The sequence below is a fragment of the Diaporthe amygdali genome (assembly GCF_026229845.1).
Source record: "Diaporthe amygdali strain CAA958 chromosome Unknown NODE_39_length_394161_cov_64_078529, whole genome shotgun sequence".
Taxonomy (NCBI): Eukaryota; Fungi; Ascomycota; class Sordariomycetes; order Diaporthales; family Diaporthaceae; genus Diaporthe; species Diaporthe amygdali.
In genome coordinates, this window is record NW_026517059.1 from 379,433 (window position 1) to 394,161 (window position 14,729).

Consider the following 14,729-nt stretch of genomic DNA (forward strand, 5'->3'; position numbering starts at 1 on the left):
CAGTAATGCTACCTCGCATGGCGAAGTCGCCGAGTACTTTGGGGAGAAGCGCCAAGTTCTGCCATGATCCCCGATTACCGCATCCCCACTGCAGGACCGGCAAAGGTCTTAGCCGAAGCCACAGCGGGACCCGGGCGCTGGACGCAGGTGCTCTCCACCTCAGGTTCCAACTGCCGCAAGGAAGATTCCTCGTGGCAGTTCGCACTGGATGAGGCTCGAGTATCCCCACCTGTCCGCGTCGGCTCCAATCTAAAGCTGGGAATGGTTTCCTCTATCAAACAGAGGAACAGAGGTGACAAGTGAAGCTGCAGTCCTGGACAACTTCCTGGCTAAGCGCCAACAAGCCCAGTGAATGGCCATGCCAGGACGCAGTTTCGCGCCCGACGCCTCATTTGTCCTTATTTCTGTCAGAGGAACAGGGCGAACGACCTTGGGGCTTTTGGCAGCCAGCTCACTGGGCTTCCGTCTCATCGATACCGACACCATCTTTCAACAGACAGTGGGCCTTTCAAGACGTGCTTACGCATCCAAGCACGGTTACAGCGATTGCCGCGCTCAAGAGCTGAAGCTGTTGGAGGACGTCCTCGTTCAGAGCCCGACACGATCCATCATTGTCTGCGGCCCAATCTGTGTTGATGGATCAGGCCAAGCTCTTCTTCGCACCTTTGCGAAGGACCACCCCGTCATCTACATTCTCAGGGACTCGGAAGGCATCTCACAGCATTTGAAATGCCCTGCGACGACTGTCTCCGGCATAGTAGAGGCCGGCAACCCAACGTTTCGATCTCTTTCCAACTTTGAATTCTTCAATCTTGCCGAAAGTCGGGCAGACCAGCGTTACAATGGGCGCGAACCAAGCCTTCCTTCACAAATACCGACACTGGCCTTGAAGGAGGTCCAGAAAGACTTTCTGCACCTGGTTTATAGCATTCAAGGCCGCGCAGCGGCTTGGACAGCACAAGCTCGCACGCCCACCGCGTTAGCAGCCCTGGAACGCAAGTTGTACACATACGCCCTTCAGTTGCCGTTGGAGCAGGCACCTCAGATGGCCTCGATCCTGCGTCAACGAGATTGCCTCATTGACGCAATCGAATTTAGGGTAGACATTTCAACCGTTTCAGGAACATCTTCATCATTTGATCACTCTGCAGCCAGCCACATCACCAAATGCTTCTGGCTGATTCGGAACGCATCTAGACTGCCCTTGATCTTTCATATCTTGCCCCCTTCGGGATCCCCGCGAGCATCATACGACACTTCGAATCCTGCTAATGCGGCGGATCTTTACTGTCAGGTTGCGCTCTTCGCCTTGCGGCTTGTTCCTGAATACTTGACCGTTGACCTGGGTCTCGGTACCGCGCTCGTCGAGAGCATAATTGTAGCCAAGGGACATACCAAAATCATCGGCAATTACCATGACAGTAATGCCAATACCAGCGGTTGGAGGGACGAGCACCGCATCTCACTTGTCATTCAAGCCCAAGATCTTGGGTGCGATCTTGTGCGCATTAGCCAGCCGGCTCTGTCTGAGGCTGACAACCTCGAAGCACAAGAATTTCTCAGGACTGTGAGAGAGTCTATAGGTAGCCGAACTCCTGTCATTGCATACAATACTGGCCATCTCGGTCGCAAGTCTCGGGTCCTTAATCCGATACTATCACCGGTCGTCAGCACTCTATGCACAGCGTCTACATTCTCTCAACACCAAGATAAGGAGGGGCTTTTCACTGTTCAGGAGGCGCAAAACGCCCTATATTCTTCATTCACGCTAGAGCCTATGCGATTTGGAATATTTGGTCGTGGGATCTTTTTCAGTCTCTCCCCGGCAATGCAAGGTTCCGCCTTTCGATACTCCGCCATGCCCCATACGTACCAGGCTTTCGATTCGTCGTCCCTCCAGAACCTGGCTCTCTTTGTTAAGTCTACGAACTTTGGTGGTGCAAGCATCACATCTCCGTTTAAGCAGGAGATCATACCCTTGATCGACTTCTTAAGCCCTGATGCTCAGGCGATCGGAGCTGTCAACACAGTCATACCTTTGCGGAGTGTTGGCGATAACGCGCTGCTAGATCGGACGTCGAGAGGGCCGGTGTTGGCTCTTTACGGCGAGAACACGGATTGGATTGGAGTTCACACTATGGTCCGCCGGAACCTGTCACCCGTGAATGCCGTCAAGCCATGGACATCTAGCCTGGTACTAGGCGCGGGTGGCATGGCCCATGCGACTGTATACAGCCTGATACGACTTGGAGTGCAAAACATATGGATATGGAATCGCACTATGGCACATGCGAAGACTCTTGCTGCGAGGTACAATGGAAAGCGATACTCTGTCCCGAGACCCGATATGGTGTTTTTGCAAGAGTCGCAAGACCGACAAGAAGACAAGTATTTCGGCCCGGCGAACGTCAGGGTAGTTGAAACTCTAAACGAGGACTGGGAAGCCTCTGTCAGACTACCCACCATAATTGTATCATGCATCCCCTCTCCAGATATCGATATCCCTTCGTCATGGTTATCAAGTAAAACTGGGGGAGTAGTCGTCGAGGTGAGTCCTGGATATTTCTATGTGTATGCGTACAGATCCCGAGCACCAGTTCTAACAGGCTTGCAGCTAGCCTACGACCGCCTCGAGACTCCTCTGTTGAAGCAAGTGCGGGAACTGGGAAGGCATGAGTGGATCAGAGTTCACGGCTTACATGTGCTTCCCGAACAGGGAATTGCTCAATTTGAGCTTTTCACCGGTCGCAAGGCACCAGAGAAGTTGATGCGCACCGATATGTTGCGCAGATTTAAAAGTATGCATCTAGGTCGTGGCCAAACGTCGTGACTTTCAGTGGTCGTGCTCATCAGTTGCCGTGACCCGACCCTAAGGAAATTTTCCTTTTCTTTTGAACGATCATTTATGAAAATGGCATCTAATTTAATTCAACTTCTTTCAACTGCGAGGCCTTTATAGCATGTATCTATAGTTGTTCTAGACTAGTCAAATGGCATTCTCTATTCCTTGATGCGAAGCTTAGTACGACGTGTCCAACGACACAGCATGTATCTCTATAATTTTCTCAAAACATAATCCCCTATTGTTTCTGAGTGATAGCCCGTCTCTTTAACTCTTCTTCCATAGCTCTTGACATGACCTCCTTGGGCGCCTCTGTTCCGGTCCAAATCGAGAATTGCGCAAAGCCCTGTTCCCTCAAAATGTCAACGCCCTTGAAGATCCTCCAGCTCAGATGCTTCACAGCTGCCTTTTCCATACCCGTGACTGGTGGTCTGTATGCCATCTCAACCAGAATTCCGGATTCTGCGCCTCCAAAGAGTCTTGCAGGAATCTTATCCTCGGTGAGGTCGTCCGCAGGTATACATCCAATCACGACCCTCGGTGGTGTGGCTTTCGACGCCTCCACGGCTTCCTCGAGTGTCTCACAGATATCAAAGCTCGCCTCCGGAAACCTCGAGATCATGGCCTCAGCGTTGGCCCTTGTGCGATTGACCACCAGGATTCTGGGAATCCCCAGCTCAACCAGCGCGTAGCACGCCGCCCTCGCCGCACCCCCTGCGCCAAGCACAATCGCTGGAGCGTCCGCGAGCCCGGTTATCCCAGCGTTGTCAATGCATGACTTGACACCGGACCAGTCGGTATTGTCCCCCCACAACTTTCCGTCTTTTTTGCTGATTGTGTTGATAGCGCCTATCTTTTTAGCAGCCGCGGACACAAAGTCGAGCAGGTCCGCAACCTGCAACTTGTGTGGGAAGGTCACGGATGCGCCGCCAAAGTTGGGGTCCGCAAGCAGGGCTGCGATTCTCGAGTCCACCCTCAGACTCTCGTGGACAGTGTAGTGTCCGTCGAAACCTGTGTGTTTGAAGCCCTCATTGTGGATCGTTGGGGAGAGCGAGTGAGAGATGTTGTGACCAAAGATGTAGAACTTCTTGGTGCTTGCAGGCTCCCTACCTTGTCCCTTTTGGTACGTGACACCGGCCGGCGGTCCACCGGAAGAGCCATCTGGCACTGTCATAGTTTCTGCCGAGCTTGAGAGCCTTGATTAATTAATCACACTGGATCAGGTTGACCTGTAAGATATTCCATTGAATAGTGATATTTCAAGAACATGTTTATTTATTTTCTAACTTTTTAAATATCAGTGCGGATAATCTGGCACCCGGAGCAGAGGAGGCAGCGCGATTGTCATATTCAGCGGCTAAGATCTCTGCCGACAATAACGACTATGTCTTAATATAATAACTCATCTAAGTTTATAAAATTACAGAGCAAATAAGAACTGCATATAAAAACAAATTTGAAACTTACATCTTAAATTAATATCTATTAAAACATTCCAACCGATATCTAGTGTTATTTCAGAGCTGCCGATGCCCGCATCTATGCGGCGATCGCCTTCTGCGAACTCGAAGATCTTAGATGCAGGCGTTCCATAACCGCCGTAGTATACATTAGTAAAGTATTGGCCAACTTTGTCATGATTGGCAAATCTAGTATTTCACTTGACGTCCAGGGTAGCCTTGAATACTGAGTTGTTGTTAAATATATTCCCTGGTACGCGTCCAGTGCTTTGAGAGCTCGAAAAACCAAATTTCGCAATCTGTTCGTTCTCCAGGCTTGACAGTCGTTGCTTGATAGACTCGTACAGGGTGTTGCTGCAGAACGCGTTTCATGATCATGAATCTAAAGACGCTGCAATAGTGGATGATATCGACAGCTTATGAGAAATATTCTTGCAAGTCGCAGTTAAACTTGCGGCAAAGGACCTGATAATGAGCCTGAGGCCCTCGACAAATTTGAAGCTAAATCTCAACAGCCACTGCTTTCAAGCCTGCAGGAATGGTCTAGAAGCCACAATGATGCCGGACACTTCCCCAACTCTATCCTTCTCAGCCGGCCCGATAACATCATCGAAGACACATTCATTAGGGTGGCAACCGTCTGATCACATAAAGAAGACGAGTCTGAAAGTATCAGCAACGACGTGGAGATGGTGATCCGCAACCAGATTAGAGATCTTGCTTATAAAACTCTTCCAGGAGAGAACATCTCTTGGCTGCAAGAAACTCGGATCGAGAAAATGGACCGGACCTTGTTACGGGCGGCGGTGAGGATTGGTCTCTTGCTGGACGCAGCCAGAGCTGGCTTCTCAAGTTTGAACCTCCTGGACGCCCTGGACATCCACGGGGTCTACTTCAAACATCGTTCCTGAATCAGCACGGGGCGTCATCAGGAGGAAACAGGAAAGATACTGCGATTGATCATTGCCGCGGCAAAATCTCTATTTCTTAACCAGTTTAATATAGCCATTGCCGTTTTCTAAAGAAAAGTAGTATGAAGAATTTCAGTAGAATTGTGAAATTTGGGATATAGAAGCATTTCAAGCACTGTTGCGTTGATTTAACCCTAAATCATTCATTAAAAATTGTTTCTGCTGTATTAAATCGCCCGGGAGTTTCTTTTACAATTATAGCAAATAAACAGCAAATAAAAGAGACTTGCTAATAAATAAAACTTTTATAAAAAAATAATAATAAAACAATCTTAAAGAGTTTTATTTTAACTATTTTATTTTTAGTTTCAAATGTAAAAACTTTAATCATTTACTTTATCAACTTTATAAACACTTGATACAAAATCGAGATAAACTTCAGCTGTCGGCTGTCAACTGCTTTGTATTCTTGGGTACCGCCTTGTTGCTATTTGTGCTCGATCATGTATGTATGCTCCTTCGCGCGCGAGGTACCTTCTTCAAAGAACTAAACTCCTCCTTGACCTTGTCAAGTAGACCATTGACAGTCAAGACATCCAAAGCAACCCCCGCAAGACTCTTGGCAACCAGCAGAGACTTGTCAAAAGCCGCTCGGCTACCTGCGGCTACCTCAAATGCTGCAGTATGGGGCCCGGTCTCCGGGACACTGCCATCCTCATTGGTGATCTCAAACGCGGCGCTGATGGACGGAAAGTCATGGCTGAGGTTACCCTGGTCGGTACTTGCACTGCCCTGGGCATTCTTCGCGATCTCCGTGGGAATCAGGTCATCGCCATGTCCCAGACCGGTGAACCACGCGGTGTAAGATTCCGCGAGGGCATCGTTCGTGACCATGTTCGAGTACCCGTACGGCCTCATAGTCAGGTTGAGTTCCGCGCCAGTGGCCAGTGCGCCTGCTTCGAAGCACGCGTACACGCGCTCGGTGAGATTGTGCAGAGCGGCGTCGTCTACGGCACGGACTGCGAACGAGGCCTGTGACAGGTCGGGAATGACGTTGGTCCGCGAGCCGGCGGAGCTGATGAAACCCTGGATAATATCTGTAGAGCGCGTCTGCTGGCGCAACATAGACATGGCGTTGTAGGCCAGGATCAATGCATCTTGGGCATTTACCCCTTCCCAGGGGGCGGCTGCCGCGTGGGCCGCCTTACCGTAGTACTCAACCTCGAATCTATCTGTTGACGTGGTAGACATGTATGGAGAGTCGCCGCCGACGCCTGGGTGCGAGATGAGACTGATGTCAATCTTGTGGTCTCGAAAGGCACCAGCATCGTGGAGCCTGATCTTGCCGCCGCCGCCTGAAATTAATTGTCAGCTTACACTTCAGTATTGAAAATCAGAGACTTGGTCGATTACCTTCCTCTGCAGGTGTGCCGAAGAGAACAACTGAACCGGCTAGCTTCTCCGTGCGCATGATCTCAGCAGTAGCGAGTGCTCCAGCAAGTGATGCCATGGCGATCAGATTGTGTCCGCAAGCATGTCCCAGCCCGGTCAATGCATCTGCGTGTATGAGCACTGTCAGTATCTCCTGTTGAACGTTCGGGGTCTTTAACGCTCACCATACTCGGCATTGAATGAAACAACTGGGCCGTCGCCATTCCCTTGGAATACAGCGGTGAAAGCAGTGCTGATATTATATACAGACCGCGTCACGTTCCAGCTGTCCTGAGACTCAAGAAACGATGTCAGCAGGTCATGTGCCTTGAACTCTTCATATTGTAGCTCCGGGTTCTCGTGAATCTCAGTGTTGATGGGCCAGAGAGTCTCGCTTATAGAGTTGATACTGCGTTCGAATATGGGCTTGTTTGGTTGTCAGTGGACTGCCGAGACGATAAAGAATGCGTAGAAACTTGGCCAATAGCGCAGAGAATGAGTTTACAACTGCTCAGGATCCGCAAAGCCATGTTTTGATCAGCACGGCAGCGAAGCACAGGGTACTATTGCGAAGGTCGGCTGCCGGTGAGCAAGGCGCTGTGCAATGAGGTCGGAAAGGTCTGCCACAGCCCAGCGAGAGCGACAGGGCTTAATATAACATTCACTTTTAGGGTTATATATTCGCCTCCAGTGATGTTTTAACTTGTCCTGTAAACGACATCTGAGGTGGAAACCGCTCTAAATACCTGTGATGTGCTAACGAAGAGCCTGAGGGTTCTCAGATAACAGCCAGCGGGGTACAATACATCACGAGCACCGGACATCGTCCAGGTCAGGCTGCCCCTCGTCCCCCTCTGTCTAATTCGAGTACAAAAAGCCGCTTATAGCGGTCAGTATCCTTGATCGCGAGATCCACGGGGCTAGGTGTTCTTCAATCATACACTAATCAACAAAATTGCTCCGCAAATGATAAGGCAGGACATCTGGACGGTCTTGGCCCGGCAATTACAGCGGCTCATTCTGAGCGGTATAATGTAAATCAGTCTGACTCAGGGTGGGACTGCCAAGTACGAAATCAGCCAACACTTGATCGGCTGAGTAAACCGTAAAACGGCGGATAGGAAAGTCGCAAGTCTAAGCGCAAACACGTCGCACATTGTAAATATACTTTCATATTGTCCGACCATACAGAGATCAAGTTCATGCGGTTGAGCCAAATACTTTCGACGGAAAATCTAACCAAGTAGATGCTGTAAATGATATTCTTTCCTTGATAAAAGGAATGTGTTCATTCGTCCACTCTCGAACTTCTTCCACAATACTCACTGCGCTCCACTCCAGCTAGATTTCAAAAGCTTGAGAAAGCTTTCGCGATTGACCCGCTGTGAGCTTTCTATGAAGACGGAGTCCAAGGCAATCCGGTTTCGCGCCAACTACTTTTTAGGATTCGGAGACCGTCTGTTACCTGCTGCGGTGGAACCATGGGGCAACCTTTATAAGATTTACGAGTTGCCTTTGACGTGCCGATGATGCAGAACAAATAGTTACATACTATGAACTTTAAGGAACCAAGTGTGGTCCATGCGGATATAATATAGGAGACCTGAGTTCTCATCATGATGTTCTTCAAGCTTTAGGACCCCGTTTACATTTAAGTATAATTTGTTGTCTTGTTTACAAAGACATGTTTCTGGTGCTTCATTGCCATTGAATGTGCTCTTAGGTTCGCCCTTAAGCCCGGAATTGGCTTTGCACTTTACTTTAGAGACAGCCACAGTCCCACCATCTTGGGGTAGTTCGGAGTACCTAAGCCGGTCTGTATTTAATGAAACTCCGGTTAATATTCAAGGCCACACCATCAAGCATTGATAATCGTGGAACTACTCACCACCGGATCCCAGCCTGGCGCAGCTGAGAAGCCCTCGGTACCACAACCCTGGTTGGTGCCCTCAGTGATATCATTGAATATGTCTGGGTTGGCGTAGGCAACGGGATTGATGAAACCAATGCTGCTCTTCCCAGCTTCCAGACGCTCTTGATTGATGAGAGTCAGAATGGAGCCGAGAGTCGGTGAGCTGGCCGAAGTGCCGTAGACAAGAGAGAAAGTGCCATCGATTGCGATCACGTAATTAGCACTAGAATGAGTAGCACGCTCACATCAGCCCACGGTTCCATGGCCGCGAATTCAAGGGAGACATGTAGAGAAATCTAAAGTCATCGAAGAACTCACCCATTCGCGCTGATATCCGGGAAAGCACGCGTTTGCTGGCTGTTATTGAACCTGTCCGCACCGTATGGAGGCGGATAATCAGCAAACCACTCATGAACCGCACCAGCCTGGTAGTCTGGAAGGGGGAAGACGTTGGAGAAACCTCCACCAGAATAGATGACGGTCTCGCACGCCTCCTCGGGCTGAACGCCCGTTGCTAGGTCTGCTGTGATAGAGGCATTCGGCTTGACCTGCGTGGCACCGACGCTCGTGACGTACGGGCATCCTCCAGGGAAAGAAGGATTGAAGCGTCCACTGGTGCCGTTGTTGTACGTTGCGTTGATGCCCGGACCGTCAATGCACTGACCACCGTTTCCAGCGACCCCATAGTCTCCAGAGCTGTACAAGACGCTTATCCCCATCATGCCAAGCTTCGCGTACTCGTTGCATTGCCGCATCTCATAGAATGGCGTAAGGTCGTGCTCGTTGTAACCGTAGGAGGTCGAAATCACCTTAGTCGCCGCGAAACCGCCGCAGTTCTCGGGTCCCTTATAGCCCATTGGCAGGACATCGGGATATATGCCGTCCTGAGTAGGATCGTCTCCGCCCTCGTATGTACAGTAGGATCCGTCGATAGCATCGAGGAAATTGTTGAACGAAGCGCCCTCCACAAGGTCGCCAACTTGGTAAAGGGTCACCTTCTGTGGGTATACGAGTGCGATCGCGTACTCTAGATCCAGATCACTCTCGCCGTTGAAATTGAAGCTCATGTTTGTCTGCTGGACCACACCGCCATCGATGCTGTCGAATATAGGTCGCACGCCCACAGCCTTGGGGCTAAAGTTTGCGAAGAACAAATCTAGGTCAGACGGCACGTAGGCTTGTGGCGTGTACTCGACGATACCATAGCTGTTTCCAGGAGCTGCCTTGCGGTTGACAGGGAATTGATACAGTGCACGCAGGCAGTCTGGGGTGATGAACTCGTCGCAAGTCGAGAGGTCGGACATGTTTTTGTGGTGGCTACCGATGCGGTGGCCCCCTTTGGGAAGAGATCCGGATCCAGGTGCACCGAGGCCCTTGTACAAGCCCGGGATTTTCTCACGCTTCGTGATGTCACGCCTTTGTGTGTCATGACGAGATTGAGGTCTAGGCTTGACATCGAAGTGTACGGTGGGGTAGATTATATCGATGTGCTCTTTAAGAGAGGATGGGATGCTGTATTCGGTGCAAGCCACATGCGGTTGTCCGCTCTCGTGCTCATATACGTAGTACTTCGTATTCAGCAGCTGTTCGGCCTCGTCGGCTGTGGCATTGAACTCAAGCCAAGCCAAGCTTTGCGAATGCTTGATTCGGTTTGCCGCTACTCCCGCAGAAGTGAGCCAAGACTTGACGGATTTGACTGTCTCCTCACTATCCAAATCTCAGAATCATTCCGGCAGGCGACAACTAAAGGGCGAGACGTGACTTACCCCGGAGCAAATGCTTCTGCAACCTCTTTTGCAGACCAATGCTGGCCGTACTTCTTGGATTGTGGGTGCGATACCTCTGAGAGCCATTCCGACACCATGTCCAAGTTTCTTTGCTTCAAGCCAATGCGCATGGGCAGCACTGCTCGTCGGTCCAGAGCATCAGCTCTCGTCCACCCATCTGGTATCTCGGACCTTTTCTCATGTAGCGAGTGAGAAGCACCCGTAAACGCATACGCTGCTGCTGAAGCAGCACAGCTTGCGAGGATGAGCTTAGGATAGAGCATCGTCATGGGCAAAAGGAACCAAAAGGAGGACTTGTAGACGGTTAGCGAGTGACCTGGCTTGCTCCCAATTGTGGAATTTCCGATGCGGATGGCGCATTAGAAATACCTCATGCAGGCACATATCTGCTGGATCCACATCTTATTTTATGGTGTTATGTGCTCCCATCGTCTGCCTGCAAGGCACCAGAGATCCGGGCTCATCTCCCTTGCAGCGTGCTCAGATAAGAATACACGCGCTTCTTGTGATGACCGCGTTTCCCCAACGTCCCTATTGAGACGCTGATGATGCATCCCGATAGCGAGGTAACATCGGCCAACCGTTTAGCACGGCACCCCGACCCCATTAGCGGTCGATAATATTGAACCTTAGGACGCAGATGGCAGGTCAATGCTCGGATGAACCTGTCGTCTATGTCATGAATTGGTTTTCCACATTAGCGTCCCCTGCGTCTCTGCCGCTTTGCCGTGAGGCTGGTTACCTTAACTTGGCAATGCTTAGTAGAAAGCTTGTCCTCAGATCTTAATTTGGCCCTAACGATCCTTCTGAACTGGTTAAGCTCCCATCTTTGATAACCACTCATTTTTTCCCAAATCAAGTGTGTAATCATATCGTATCAACCATCTGTCGATCAGTCGAGATCTAACAAGCCCTTCGCGAGAACCGTTGCTAGACCTTGGGCGGCTGTCAGGTTCTTCTCTTTCATAGTAGAGGTATAAACCCTGGATCGAAAGCATCCCGGGTATAAATCCTGCCGAACGCAGCCAATATTCACCAATGGCGTCACCAAAGTGGTTTCAAAAGGTTCCTATTGCGTAATACACAACATGCGAGCCCGCTGTTAATTCAATTCAAAGCGCTTTAGGGAACTCACTTAGACAGTAGTGAACTCGCCGCACAGCACGCGCTTCTTCTGTGGTATGTGCTTGTTCGACAATTTACTAACACCGCATTAAAGGCTTTCAGGAGGAAATGGCTAATGCCACAGGAGACGAGGACTCACTAACGACTGACAGTAAGTTAATTTTCAACATTTATGCTAAAATCCAACCTGGCCGTAGCTAATTAGAATCCTAGTGCTCCTGCCTGAGAGGTGTGCGAGTTAAAGGTAATTTGTTATTTTATAAGACAGCGCCTTAACTGCTGCACTATAGGTTAAGCTGCTTTCTACTAAGAGGTCTCACGCTAGAATTCCTGACCGACACTTTGCGCCAGGCTTTCTCCCGACCTGACGAAGGATCCTTCCCAGAGAGTTTTGTCCGCCTCGAGCGAGCATGTGCGAATAATGGCAGCAACAAGACGTGTCTCGTGTTCGGAAATGCAAGTAAACGTTTCGAGCGATGAAAGCAATGTTGCGAAAGTAATGAAACAAGTTACGGAACTTAGCCTCCTCGCTTCCATTCTTGTGCCTGGCTCTTTGCTACCGTTCCGTTATGTTTTCTATCTCACCTAGGCACAATGATCATTGATCAAGCGATGCATAGGTTTGTACTGTAACACTAACGTTGTGGCAGTCCAAGTTCCGCAAGAATTGCAAGCAAGCGTGGAATTGACGCTCGTTTCCAACCCGCAGGGAGTCATTGACAGTCAAAAACTCCTTTTCCACGTCGTAGCAAACACCAAATTGATCACTACCACTTAATATCTCAACAAAGACCCGCCACGAAGGCCTCCGAGTGGAATCTGTTATGTCTTCGAGGGAAATGAGGTCCCGCCGGCTGACGCTATCAGCTCGCACAACGTTAAAGACAAGTGAGGGCGAGCAAAGTTTGTGGCCACCTGATGTTCGAGTTGGCACGAAAGCAACGTCGCTGTTAGGAGACGTAACACCGTCCAGCATGAGAGGCGCGCCTGCTGTTTCATGATCTTCAGAACCAGATACATCGGTTGAGCGGGTGTCGTAGGAAATGATGGGAGCAGCCTCGGATCTCATCGGGTTGTAGTCTGTCAAGCCCGACAGAGACACCCCAGCCGTTGAATCCAGTGGAATGGATCGGTTACTACCCAATCGCCCCTGCAACTCCTGTCGCGCCGTCGACTCCATCGATTTACAAAGGTTGGTGACTATCGACTTGTAGGCCTTGTATGTTTTCGCCTTTGCCGATGGTGGCGGTCTCCACGTTAGATACAACTTCTGGTGGCAGGAGGAGACTGTGAAGGATAAGGGATGGCCCAAGAGGAATATTTGACACAAGTAACAGCTTTTCTTGCTCACACCCATGAACCGGAAGGAAGGTGTCAGTTCGGGGTTTTGATCGTAGAAGCTGACAAGCTGCATCTCAGCATGCACAGCCAGGCGGAGATGACTTGCCCCACTGAAGTGCACTTCGGGGTTCGAGACACTCCATACCGCAGCCAGTCTAGTCGCAAGCTCTTCCTCACGATCTCCAACAACTCTGCGAAGGACTTGACTCAATGGCCGTTCGGTACTCGGTATGGAGAAGGCGAGCTTTGCGGGAGAGTGGACGGTGTCTAGCCGCATGGGACAGAACAGTGCGGGACATTCCGTCGCGAGTTGACACAGCGCTCTCGACGCAACTGCGTACCTGCCAAGCTTGTAGATATTATATATCCAGGACGGCAATCGAGTTCCTTGAATAGAAAAGACAGTTTCAAGAAAGTTCGAGTATTTCCATTTTGCTTGCTCAGCCCACATGATGTGAGGCATCAGCTGCGAAGGTGACGCATCTGCTGAGACTGCCGTGATTACAGCGAGATTGCTCATCCACAAGGAGAATGGCTGAACCTCAACAGGCTCTAATGTCGAAGCCAATTGCGGCAAGATCTTTTCGATGTTCTCGATGTCAGAGGTCTCCGACCGAACCCTCCGCAGCTTCGCAAAGTAGTGACGGATTTTCTGTATATCGAGACTGATAATTTTACTCAGGATCTCCGGCTTCCGTTCTGATGTTGTTGCTAGTACAGGTATTAGCCGTTGTCTTTGTCAGCAGAACAAACTGCTTTACCCGTAGCAGATACATCGTTGAGCTCTCTCACCAAGTCCTGGAGACGTAGTAGCGTCGAATCGCACACCCCAGCATTGCTGGCAATGCGGACGATCGTTCCTTCAGGAGATCCTTCCTCAATAGTTGCTGCTGACACTCTATCTCCATCCTTATGTGTTGAGGCTAGGAGGGCCACAGAGTCGAGGAATTTCCGTTTGAGCAAGATCTCCCGGGACACATCGTTATCATGGGGATGACGGTCGAGGCCGTACGTAGTGGGACTTCCCCGCACTGGATCCAGCAAGTGGAGCAGTACGGCATCGCCCATGAATCGCTTCTGTAATTTCCCGGTGATTTCGAGAGCAGTCATGGCTGCAGAGGTGTTACCTGGGAAAGAAATGGACGCGAAAACTCAGCAACACGCAGATGGCTGTCCGATGAGAGCATCATCGATGGTGGTCAAGCAGATCTTTTTCGTAGAGCGATGTGAGGGTGGAATATCGAGAGGGTGCGGGGTATGAATGTGAGACTATAGGCCACAAGCACGTGTCCGACGTTTGTAGACATGTTTTCGAGGGTAAGGGCCGTCTGCTGCGCCAATTTCTGGATATCAAGAAGCGCATCATGAACTTCTGTATTTACACTTAGATCTTGAGCTCTCAATATTAGCATTTCATGCACTTAGTCTGATTCTGGGCTAAAAAAGTGGAAAATGCGAGTGGTGAGCAATTGTGCTTTGATTTATAAAGGATGAGATGTTAAATTGGAGCAGTCGACAGTAACAAGACTTTAAGTGGGGCAAGTATCCTACTTATCTTATCACATGCGCTTACACTTGAGTCTTAACAAGACTCTATTGCTATGGAACCTGGATCTTGCTAGCGCACTTATAGTATATAGAATTAAAAAGCAGATTTTAAATATTATTAGATTTTCTAAAGCTTAAAATTTAAAATAATTAAAGCAATTAATAATAATAAAACTATAAAAATTATATAAAAGTATTAAAAATATATTAGTAAAAAGTTTAAAACTTACTTTTAACTTTTATTTTATTAAATTAATAAAATTAAAATAATATAAATTTTAAATTTATAATTATATTTTAGGGTTAGGGTTAGGGTTAGGGTTAGGGTTAGGGTTAGGGTTAGGGTTAGGGTTAGGGTTAGGGTTAGGGTTA

At 49.4% G+C, this 14,729-nt stretch overlaps 4 protein-coding genes across 4 annotated transcripts; 1 reads left to right on the forward strand and 3 right to left on the reverse strand.

Annotated features, from left to right (window-relative positions):
* Positions 1–63: 63 nt before the first annotated feature.
* Positions 64–2,873, forward strand: J7T55_000233 (uncharacterized protein; the record flags this gene model as incomplete). The annotated part of the gene is made up of 4 exons (XM_053133849.1): positions 64–292; positions 447–2,548; positions 2,615–2,798; positions 2,854–2,873. 4 exons carry the CDS (start codon positions 64–66, stop codon positions 2,871–2,873), a joined length of 2,535 nt encoding a protein of 844 aa, XP_052988429.1.
* A 207-nt stretch (positions 2,874–3,080) lies between these two features.
* J7T55_000234 (uncharacterized protein) lies at positions 3,081–4,016 on the reverse strand (the record flags this gene model as incomplete). Its single annotated transcript, XM_053133850.1, has 1 exon — positions 3,081–4,016. One exon carries the CDS (start codon positions 4,014–4,016, stop codon positions 3,081–3,083), a length of 936 nt encoding a protein of 311 aa, XP_052988430.1.
* Positions 4,017–5,714: 1,698 nt separating this feature from the next.
* J7T55_000235 (uncharacterized protein) lies at positions 5,715–10,612 on the reverse strand (the record flags this gene model as incomplete). Its single annotated transcript, XM_053133851.1, has 6 exons — positions 5,715–6,568; positions 6,627–6,770; positions 6,830–7,070; positions 8,533–8,779; positions 8,875–10,263; positions 10,323–10,612. The coding sequence occupies 6 exons, from the start codon at positions 10,610–10,612 to the stop codon at positions 5,715–5,717; spliced, it is 3,165 nt and encodes a 1,054-aa protein (XP_052988431.1).
* A 1,454-nt stretch (positions 10,613–12,066) lies between these two features.
* On the reverse strand, positions 12,067–13,919 carry J7T55_000236 (uncharacterized protein; the record flags this gene model as incomplete). Its single annotated transcript, XM_053133852.1, has 2 exons — positions 12,067–13,520; positions 13,571–13,919. 2 exons carry the CDS (start codon positions 13,917–13,919, stop codon positions 12,067–12,069), a joined length of 1,803 nt encoding a protein of 600 aa, XP_052988432.1.
* Between the last annotated feature and the right edge of the window lie 810 nt (positions 13,920–14,729).